This window comes from Apaloderma vittatum, unplaced genomic scaffold (genome assembly GCF_000703405.1).
Source record: "Apaloderma vittatum isolate BGI_N311 unplaced genomic scaffold, ASM70340v1 scaffold39865, whole genome shotgun sequence".
NCBI lineage: Eukaryota > Metazoa > Chordata > Aves > Trogoniformes > Trogonidae > Apaloderma > Apaloderma vittatum.
Genome location: NW_009716181.1, coordinates 13,621 through 25,185, shown reverse-complemented (window position 1 = coordinate 25,185; position 11,565 = coordinate 13,621). Strand labels below are relative to the sequence as shown.

At 35.5% G+C, this 11,565-nt stretch overlaps 1 protein-coding gene across 1 annotated transcript in view; it reads left to right on the top strand.

Moving 5' to 3' along the window:
• Positions 1-422: 422 nt before the first annotated feature.
• Positions 423-11,565, top strand: part of CCPG1 (cell cycle progression 1) — a 16,160-nt gene continuing 5,017 nt past the window's right edge. Inside the window, exons 1-6 of the mRNA XM_009869425.1 lie at positions 423-491; positions 3,284-3,410; positions 4,377-4,456; positions 4,635-4,842; positions 8,823-9,077; positions 11,222-11,365. Of these exons, the coding sequence (XP_009867727.1) occupies positions 432-491; positions 3,284-3,410; positions 4,377-4,456; positions 4,635-4,842; positions 8,823-9,077; positions 11,222-11,365 (874 nt within the window). The 5' untranslated portion in view covers positions 423-431. The remainder of the gene's footprint in view (positions 492-3,283; positions 3,411-4,376; positions 4,457-4,634; positions 4,843-8,822; positions 9,078-11,221; positions 11,366-11,565) is intronic.

Here is an 11,565-nt window from a genome sequence, read left to right as displayed (position 1 = left end):
ATAAGCTGTAGGTCCTGTAAATGTAACAATTCAGAAATCATTTCACCTACTGAAACATGTCTTAAACAGTAATGCTACAGACAAATTTTAAATCTGACTATTGATTCAGTGGCTAGCCTCATGTGTGTGGTTTTAGCTAGTCTAAGAGATTTTTGGCTGGCTAAAATAGGTATGTACCTACCAAAGCCATAGTTGCTCTAGGTATGAAAAAGATAATAGGAATTATGTACAAAAGAATATATTTTCTTTCTAAACTTTTATTCTTTTTGGGTTTTTGTTTTAAAATTTCAGAATAACAGTTTGTGAGTTAGCGTAGTGTTCTGTAACATCATGATTTGGATTCTTCTGATTTTTTTTTTTTTCCAAGCAAGTGAAATTAATATATCTTGCATGTTAAAAGAATCTACTTTTACTTGCAGTGTGCTTTGAAAATGTCTGAAAACTCCAGTGACAGTGATTCCTCTTGTGGCTGGACTGTCATCAATCATGAGGTACTCAAATCTCAAATTAATGAAGCTCTATCAGTTACAAGACTAGCCATATGCCGTACAATATTATTTCAACTTTGTATTTTTTGTTTTGTGTGGAGCTTGTATGTCAACAGAGAATATAGAAGAGAGATTATAAATAAGTCAGAATGAAACTTGTCTGTTGTTGGCAATATATTTCTTCTTTTTCTTCCAAATCCCACCTTTTCCCTTCTTCCCCACCCCACAAAAAAAATAATGTTGGGATTAAGGGGCAGGAAAAATGTCTCGTGCAGAAGGGAATGATTCCATAATTTCTCCAAGTCTTTTCTACAACTGAGGTATCTGATCCTAGCTTGAACAGTTGCTGTTTAGGAACAGCCTTCTGTTCTAACGTTCTAACTTATTATGAAAAAGTAGGATAGAGGCAAGTTTATAGTCAGTGACTAGATTATTAGAAGGATTATTAGAAGACTGGAGAGGGTTGTGTTACAGAGAGTATGTAATTACCTATTCCATACCGCAAATCAGGTTTATTGGGAAATGAAGGTGATAGGAGGGCATGGCAGCACTCCTTACATCTGTACTGTAAGGTCAGGAATGAGAACTAGAGCATTTTTGGAGCTTATAGTTAAGATTGGGAAGGGCTTGCCATGCTTACACTTGGAGGGTCTTGAAAACCCTGAAAGGATTTGAGGTTTAAGAGATTATTCTGCAAGGAGGATTGAGTTTCCAAGTGACTTTGGGACTCTCAGCAACTTGAACGCAAATTTTTTGCAATTCACGTTAGAATCCTGGGTTTCCTTGCCCTTGTTGTTGAGGCAGGAGAGCAAAAGGTGTTGCATGTGTAGAAATAAGCTGGATGTTGGCACCTGGTGGAGGAGGAGTTCATATGGCAGTGCAGGACTGAGTAAGTGGCAACACCTAAGAGAATGTTGTTTATTTTTTTTCAGTAGGCAAACTGAAGAGGTATTTTTCATAAGTAAATACACAAAAACAATCTATGCTGTGTAAGGAAGTTGTGATGGTAGATTGTGTGGCAGCAGGTAGAAAGAGCTAACAGACTGTGTGCAAGGCAAAAACCAGTTCTTGATTCAAAATATTTGTCTTTTAAGACCTATTCAACTGATGTGTGGAGCTCTATCAGATTTATATGACTTCAGTCGTGTTTCTGTCCATCTTTTGATGTCTGCTGTAGCTTCATTTCTTAGGCATACTTTTATTTGGGTGAAATGCTTGAAGTCCCTCATTCTTTGATCAAGCCTTGGGCTGTAGCTATTTGTCTCTATTATGTCTGTGTAGCCCTGGTTTAATTTGGGTGTGTTTTCTATCTTTTGGTGTTGGACTAGTATAAAGTGACAATGACTTTATTAAAACAAAAGTAATTTTTAATCCCTAGTAAAATAAAGCTTGACACAAAAGGAAAACAATGAAGCAATTAAGGGTCTGTTGGGATGGGATTCTTTGTTGCCTGGGTGTCTACAGTGTTGACAACTGAATCTGATATGGGCTTGTACGCTTGCGTTGTACAGGTTAAATCAATGCAGTCAGTCAAGTCTAGAGCAGTAATTCTTATCCTGAAGTCAGTACTTACATTTGATCAAATGACTCGATGTTTTGATGCCACTGACTGTATTGATCGTAAAGGTGACTTCAACAATATGCTCAGGTGTAGACATGTGAAGTTAGATAAGACTGATGTTTTATCTTACTTGCCCCTAGCAGTGAGTAAGACAGGCCTAAGTTGCGCAGAATGTGATTGTAGAATGTATGTTACACAACTCTCTTTGAAGTATCTAATATTCCTGATGTACAATCTCCTCTCAAAACCAAAAGCATACATGTATGCTTGAGTCCTGAAATGTAGGGAAACTAATCTGGAAGTATTGCTGCTACTGTAATTTCACACCTTCTGTTGCAAAAATAGCTATCTCTGTTTACAAAAACAGCCTAAGCTATTTATGGATCAGAGTGACTTAGTATTTTTCAGTTATGTTTTGCAAGTTTAGAATTTTCTAGTAACTTGTGTTCTATCCGTTCTTTTAAACAAAAATTAGAATATGAAAATTAAATATTTAGAGTTGTCAACGATATTACTTGTCATTAGTGCCCTGCAGTCTCCCAGCATTGTTTATCTTCAGTTCCTGTTTTGCTCTGAGGTTGTTTCAAACTGGCAGCTGGCTCATAACTAAGGCTTCTTTCTGCATTAAAGGCAGAAATCTAGTTTAGAAATTGTGTAAATTTTTGTTTTCCTGGGTTTGGAGGTGTGTTCTTAAAACAGCCATTTGCTGGTAGGAATTGAGATGGAGTAGAGCTGTACGTATTTTTTCCTGGTAGTAGTACTTAGAGTTCATGGTGGTACACCTGAAGTTCTGTGCTGGGGAGGGGGTGTGTTTACCTACAATATTTGGATGTGTGTGCAAGAATTAGATGCCATCTTCAAAACTTGTTTGACAACCTCCTCTGCTTCTCTAAATTCTATTTAGTACCGAAGTCTAATAGAGAACAGTTATTTAAAATATTTAGAGTAGTTGTTAATTGATGCCTAAACTGATTTTTTTTTTTCCCCTAGAGTTGTCCTCCTCTGCTTTTTTTCAATCATGGTCATAACTATTATACATTAATGGTTGGTTCCATCTAGTTAATTACTTGGTATTTCTCTTGGTTTTCTGTGCATAAAATCTTCTTCAGTTTTAAAGGTCATTATTCTTCTGTTTTTATTACTAATGTTCTGTTTTCTTTGTAACCCTTTCCTTCAGCTTTACTGATGGAAGCCCCAATAACTGTAATGTTCATTTAAAACTCTTCAACTCCAGGGTTCTGACATAGAGACAGTGACTTCAGAAAATGGAAGCACAAATGACAACCATGAGTTTGTGTCAGAAGAATATGTGTCTTTGCAAGAAGAGGAGCAACCAGTTGAGCAACCAATTGATTTACAAGGTACAATGTTAAAAGAGGAGCAGTTCTAAGTATCTGCTGTGGCACTGGCACAAAATTAGTATTTTTACTAAACTTTGTATTCTTTGTAGGTCTCTGTCAAAGTACTTCGTTCATCAATGTTATGGAAAATATTCAGTCTTCAATTCTATAGGAGTATTTTTGTCTCAAAGATTGAATTAGTATAATGTCTTCTGTTTTATCAGTGCTTCAGATGTGTTATAGTATGCACTCATGTTGCTGGAAGGTAGTTTGTGGAAGTACTATTGATAAAGAAATATTCCTTAATAATGTCATAGATCAAGTAAGACTATTTTAGGAGGAATCATCAATGTTTTTACACCCGAAAAATAGCATTGTGACACTGTGTTAGCATTTCTTGAGTTGGAAGCATAAATCTGGTGCATACTAATAGAATAAAAGTCTTTCCACTCACTTTAGTTACTAAATTTAATACTCAATTTGTTAATATTGGTATGAGAACACAGATGTGACAGGGTCAGTGTGCAGTGGACTAAATTTGGACTGGGCCATGTTTTCAAATTCATAACCTCTCCATGTAGAAACAGGACTAGACACTCTAAGGACTGACTATCTGGAGAATATTTTAATTATCCTAACATACAAATGTACACTGTGGTATCAACTTACAATATAGTGCTGATTTCTGTCTGATTGTGCTTTTCCTTTCTCGGTTACTTGCATTATGATCAGTATGAACATTTGAATTTAAGTATCGTCCAAAACACTGTGTAACATAATGACAAATTTGATTCTGATGTTTGTTAAGAGGGATATTAAAAATGAGATTTAAGGTATTTTTAGAAAACCTTCTGTGATAGATGTAGATAATAGAAATCTTTCACAATTATAAATATTTTGATATTATATGGGAGTGAGCGTAATTTGTTGTTACTTGCTTTAATATTTCATTTCTTTATTTGTTTTTTCCTTTTTTTGTTCCTATAGCTCAATGTGACAGTGCTGGAGATATACCAGTGGTAGATAATAATCTCTCTGCTTTTGAGGAAACTCAGACAGTTCCAGAGGTAATTTATGTTATTGAAAAGCTTCTCTAAGATCCAACTGACGATGCCAAGCAATGTTGTGAAGGCATTAAAATTAAGATACCAATTTTTCCTTTTTTTAAAAAGTATTAAGAATTCTTGCTATTTTGTAAAATTACTTTATGTATCTGAACATTTTTTCCATTGTCCATTTCCCTAGGAAACGAAAGAAAAAATCCCTGATGATGTGTCTTGCATTGGAACTATTAGCGATGATTCTGACATTGTTACACTTGAAGCTCCAAAGCCAGAGGAAACTCACAGCCAGGAGGAAGCTCCAGCTGATGGTGAAGAAGCTCGAAGTTCAGATGATTTTAACATGGGTTCTTCCTCTAGCAGTCAATATGCGTTTTCCCACCTAGAAACTGGTAAGAGCAATAAATTGCTAAGCAACTATGTGCAGAAATGTCACCAGGAAAAATAAATAAAAAAACCCCCTTTGTTTAGGGAACCTTCTTTGTGTGGAGAGGGGGGAAAAATTGGTCTTGTGGGCTACCTGTCCAAGTACTTGCAGTCTCTAGACAAATCTAGTTGCCCTAACAGTAAGACTTTGTCCAAATACATGTCTGCAATCTTCATACCTGAAAGTATTTTCTCTCTTTTAGTGTTTGCTGTTTTAAATAGAAAGCATACTTTTGAGAATTAAAATTACTTGTAGTTCATAGGATAATTGTAGATTTTCTCTTGGCAGTTTTTTGCTTTTATTGAGTTGGCTTACCTTCATAGCTATGTAAAATATAAATATTTTTTAAAGATACTCCCAGCTCTTAGCACAAATGTACAAGCCAATGATATTCAAGAGGAAGGAAGAATATTTGGCCAATTAAAACCAAAAAACCAAAAACTCACTGCACCCAAACTAAGAACCTTATTGTTGTGTTACTCTTCTATAGTTCTCTAGTTGTCTTTTTAAATTCTGTTTAACTGTTTATTTGTAATCTTGTCTGTTCTCTTTATTCTCTATAAGACTTGTGTTACTGGATTTTTGCCTTTCAAAATAGGTTTGTTACAAGAGCAGGGTTCTTCTTAAAATACTGTTTTATCTTAGAACTAGAGTAAAACATCGTTAAACCTTCATGTATCTGTATAATATCCACTGGAAAAGCAAAATGACAGTTTAGTGTCTAGGTATGCCCAGTGATGATTTTGTAGCAACACTGTCACCTTCTTTAGACTTGATGTAATTTTTAATTAAAATTTTGTTGACTTCTCTAAAGGCTGAGTTCTAAAAATGCATTTTTTCTTCCCTCCCATGTTTTTATACACAAAAGTCAGTTGGCTGGAGAAGCTGAGGAAGATTCCCGATTGTGTAAGGGGATGGGGAAATGAGGTGAAAGAGCATGTGTCTCGCAGTCTTCCTTTCCAAGGTGGTGTGATTAAATTGGATCAGCTTGTGTCAAGCTGATTGCTTACGGCTTGCATGGAGTGTTCTTAAAATTATCACTAGCAGTCTTACTTGATGTTTTAGCAGTGATATTCCAAACCAATGCTGAAAGCCAGTCCTCACTGAAGAATTCTGCTAGGCTGTCATTTTTGAAAAATGTTAAACTTACGTGTAAGTTTGGAATGGGCATTAGTAAGCTTTGTAATAGATTTTAATATGTATGCTTGACTGTTTAAACAAACGATTCTTCTTGGATTCCAAATCTATGTGTGACTGGCAAAAAGGCTTTCTTCCTTCTAACTTAAGCTGATTTCAGCACGGTCTTTGGCACTGTGCATTTACTTGACCAAGTATTATAGAAAATATCTGGAGTACTTTGGCATTTATTTTAAATGGCAAAGTTTTAGCAGTCAAAATTATCATGCCACTTTTTGGCAGTGGAAGTCTTTGGCATCCACTTCTTGTTGAGTTTTCTATGAGTTTGAAAACAACGGACTTCAGATGTTCCTCTCATAGATACTGAAACATTCTGCAATGATTTTATGCCACTTCTACTTGCAATCCAATTTCTGTTTAGGCTGTATTCATCATGCAAACAGAAATGTTTTAATATTACTTCATGAATGAAGTTAACTGACAGAAGCACTCACATACTGAAATAAACTGCATCTGGGCTTGAGTCATGTCTGTGCAGAAACAGCAAAGAAAACCACTTCCTTAGCTGGCATTGTTACTTCATCTGGTTTCCAGTGTAGATCTGACACTTCAAAATCATAGCAGAAGCTAGAATTTTGGGCTGCAGTTATGGTCACACTTTGTTTCATCTATAGTCCTTTTCATCCTGTGAGTGTTAGAGTAGAGCTTTGTGCTGAATTTGTACAGCAGCTGTAAGGCAGTGTCATTCTTGTCTGAAAGTGTAGTGCTGTTGACAGCTTGTCAGTAAGTGCTTGTAAATGGTTCTAAGTGTAATACAGCTTTTTCTGTCTGCTTTCTGATTGTCTGGTTTTTTTTCCTCTTTCCTGTTCTTTGCTGTCCAGTGTATATCAATTTCCCATTTGGCTGGAAGCAGCTAGTTCCTTAACCTCTTTTGTATTCCATATGTGTAAGCTTCTTTGGTTGTTGGAAAAAAAACCAACCCAAACCCAAATAAGCAGTAATAAAACCTGTTGTATTTCTGAATGCTTCTTGTTATTGTCCAGGACTGAAAGAGTATTCATCTGCTTAAATGATCGATTCTAAAACTGTCTTTCTCTGTTAAGCTGTATAAATTTGTTAGAGAATCTGCATGTCAGGTTGCTGTTTAGGTGATCTGTCTATTGCAATGTCTGCTTGGTTAGTCTGGTTTGACTAATTAACTAACATGGATTTTTTTTAAAGTAAGAGTGGAAGTAATCTTGCATATCTGACATGTTGCTTGTCCATGGAGTTAGAAATTAGACATGTATTCCAGAGCCTAATTGGTAATCTTTTCTGGGATTGGTGCAATCACTTATATTAATTTGGAATTCATTTAAGTGAAGAATCTTAACTGGTAATGCTTTTTATAGGTAGTGGCTAGCACTGCTTGTCATTCTTGTCTTTTTGGTCATGCGCGCATGGCTTTGCTCAGACAAATGATTTTAAGTCGTGAAATATTCAAGGACAGTGACTATGTTTATATTTTTATGTTTGAGTGTTGATCTCTGACATGAGAATGAACAACTGTATTTCTAGAAGGGGCATTAGCATTGTGCAATTGCGGGCATCAAATCTTAGTGTCTGAGTGGGGAGCACTTTGTCACGTACTGGAGGCTTCATTGATCACATGGAATCTGTTTCAGGCATGTGAACTGGGTACATGAACGCAGGGATTTGAAAGCTGCTTTTTCACCCTGCTATTGCTTCCCCTTGATATTTACCTTACACTTGAAAATGATGCTTTAAAAGGAAGGAGATTAAATAATCATTACTTATATACTGGAAAATATAAAATTATTTACAACACATGCAGCAAGCATTTGTACCACTAATAGCCACAAGCAATTACAGCTCAGTTGTTATTTTCCCAGTTAGAATGCGTAGCTTTGGGGCCACAGGAGCATGAACACACATGATATCATAAATAACATTTTTAAAAAATGCTGTAAATGGTTATTTTTTGGTTAGAATTTATTCATATCTCAAATCTTCGCCAAATCAATCTTCCAAAGTGTCAGTCAGGTAATAGAAGTGTTTTGGATTCAGAGTGTTAGAGGACGACAAATGCGGAAGCACCTTAGCGGTTCTTTTCCTGTGCAGTAGCAGTTGAAAATGGCTTTTTTGAAGGGTAGGTGAAGATGTTAAGAAGTAGCATATGGTAGATATTAAAAGTAAACAAAATTACGTATTTAAATAAATTTGCGATGAAGAACTTTAGATATTTATAATATCTGCATTAATGGAACTTTACTGGAATGTTATCTGCAGCTGCATGTTGATTATAGAATGAAGTGTTTTGAGAGAATATAGGAAAACCATGTCTGTCTTCTAGGAGGCTTTCTTCTAGCAAGCCTTTACATTGCTCTTTTTTTATTAAATAGTTCAGTCTCAATATCTGTAAGAAGCAAAACTGAATTCTCAACCTGCCCACTTCATAAGAATTTGCAGAGGCAATATGTGGAGATACTTTGAGAGGCAGGATTGTCTGAAAGAAATACTTTCTAATGAGTGAACAAGAAGGTATGGGGAAGTGCTGTACAGCTCTTTGCTGATGATTTCTTGATTCTCTGTCTTTTTTAAACAATGAATTTTTAGCTTTGGAGATCAAGTATTTCTTGCACAATATCTGGTGTAAATAATGTTGAGAATTTCTATTTTGTTTTATAATTGTTCTCTAAGATAAGTGCCAAATATATATTTACTTAAATATGATGGATTTTGGTGCTTGAAATTATTTTTAAAGTAACGATTAATGCATTTTAAAGACTGTTCTCTGTTGGCTTTCAGTTTTTTCATCTCAGGCTAGCAAAGATGAATCAAGTAGTGATGAAACTAGCAATCAGTCCAGTCCCACAGTGCGAAAACGTCGGGCTAAGAAGAGGCTGATCTCTAGCTCTGAGGCTGAGGGTGGATCACCCCCTGAACCCGAGCCTGAACCTCCCAGAGAAGAGCAGCACCAGCGTCAGTTCAGTTCTGGCCTTAACAGGTGCATCATACTAGCTTTGGTGATTGCCATCAGCATGGGCTTTGGACACTTCTATGGTGAGTTTATAGAAAAAAAAAATCATAGAATCGACATTTTACACAACAAATGTTGTTTTATTGTGACTAATGTTGTTGTTCTCTGTTAACAATCTAAACCTAAAAAATGAGAAAAATCCAACGTATGGATAATATTGGGAGGCCCTTCAGCAGTGCAACTGTGTTTAACATACACTGCTCTAAAATTAAATAGAAAGAAATTATTTTTTGGTTGCACTTCCAGATAGAAATTTCTTACTGTTCTCCTAATGCAGTGTGTAGCCATTGTTATTCACATCTCTTTTTTGGAAATAGAAGTGTGGTAGTGTTTACCATTCCTGTCAGCATTCAGAGAGTTATTTCAGACTTCCGTCCCACATGTACTCATCTGGAAAACGTAAGAGCAAGGCATATTTTTTACAGGAGTTCACAGTATTAATATCTTTCTCTGTCTGATGGCGAAAAATACACAGTAGTTGTCCTTACAATTCCAGAGTAGTTTAGGGAATCCAGAATAGGAGCATCTTTTCAGTGTTCAGCACATGGCCTAAACTTAACCTGACACAGATTGTTACTACATTTAACAAACCAGAGCTCATTCCAGATCTAAATCTACATAGTGCAATTCTGATCTTCTAAGACACGTTACGATAAAAATTATAGAAGGCATTTACTTTTAATAGTAACTTTTCCTCAGTAGTTTTAGTTTTATATGAAAATGTGCCTTCATAAGAAGACTTGTGATTCGATTTGCGACTGGGAATATAATCCTAGTTGGATTTGCTTTTGACTATTTGATAGTGGTCTAAGTTTTGACATGTATTTCGAGGTTTGTATTAATTTTCACTTGACCTTGATTTTATTTGTTGATAGGTAAACCTGAAGGTAAGAGTCATGAGTGATGTATTGTGGATGCTCTCCTTGCATTCAGATTTACTTTTTAAATTGTGCATGTGTGTATGTGTACATGCACATCCATATGTGTATGCATACTTATATTTTAAAAAATACTTCTTCAAAGATACCTATAAAACATAAGTATGAAAATCAGATTTACTATCAGCATACTTAAATTCACTTATACAAGGATCTCTGCTTCTAATGAGTGTTTACTAGGAGTTTGCAAACTTAAAATCATTACTGTAAAAATGTTGAGCTATTGTGGTTCAACTTGGTTTAATAGAGCACTGTTAATACTTTCCAAGATGTTAAACAGAAGAGAGCACAAAAAATTCCTCAGTGTAGTTGTATTTATAGGATTTCTTCTGTGTAATAATACCTACTCCCTGCCTTTAAATAGAGAAATAGAATTCTGCTTGTACAGCATTGGTTTTGAAAGAAATACTTAAAACTTGCCATTGCCATCTGCTGTAGAGTCAATTCAGGAGAATCTTAAAGGCAAAGAAAGAAAACCTACATCAATATTGGGATTTACAGAACGTGTATAGGTAGGGAAGTACTAGTAAAGAAGCTTTACTTGGCGGAAAAAAGTGGTAGCTAGTACAATGAAGGTATTTTTAAAGAAAAATAGTGTGTCTCAGCCTTTGACAATTGAAAGATAACTCTTCAGCCTTCACTAATGGATAAGAGTGACAAGATAGAGCTCACAATACTTGCTGCTTTGTGAGCAGTGTGTAATAATTGTGTTTCTGAATGGAAGTTTAAATACTGTGCTAATATCCTCTCTTTCATGTAACTTTACTTACCAGTAAATGTTGTAGTTCTGAAACCAGTAATGCATGGACTCACGGTCTCCCTTGTAACCTGGTTGGCTTTCATATTATTAAAAAAATGGCAAGAAAGTCACACATACCCTTTTCCTGCATAGCTTTTGTTGTTTTGTATCTAACTTATTTCTCTATAGTGTTCCACAGTTCCTTCATTTGTTATAGTCAAGTAAAGGACGATGCAATAGCATATTTTGGGGTCTGTTTGAGAAATTCTTTATTGTTGGAAGAAACAGAACCAGTATGTAACAATCTGGTTTTATAATCTTGATTTTGTTACAGCTAAATAGTTACTAGTAAGTACTGGGCAGAAATTGTCAAGTAAGGATGTTTTTGAATTTGCAGAGAAAATTAAGATGATGGTTAGGTTCATCTGTTCCTCTAAATACTTAATGTAAGTCAGACTATCAAAGTTGGGGTTTTTTTTTGTCTTTGTAGGTACAGTACAGATCCAGAAACGTCAGCAGCTGGTGGCAAAGACACGTGAATTAAAAGATATGAAAGATGACCTTTACCAGTGCCAACAAGAGCAAGGAGATAAAGTACATCACAAAGTGGGGGTAGATACGAATTTAGCTGGAAGTCATTGGGGTATTCTGTCACTGTGTGTGTATTTACACAAAGTGCAATTACCATTTTTTCGTTAGTGTTTTTTTTTCTGAGATATAATGTTTTCACCTCTGAATCCTTGACAACGATTTTGTATTTTGATCAGATTTGTTACTGGAATATGCTTAAATATACTGGGGTTTATGTATGTAGTCTATGAGTTATCTGGACAT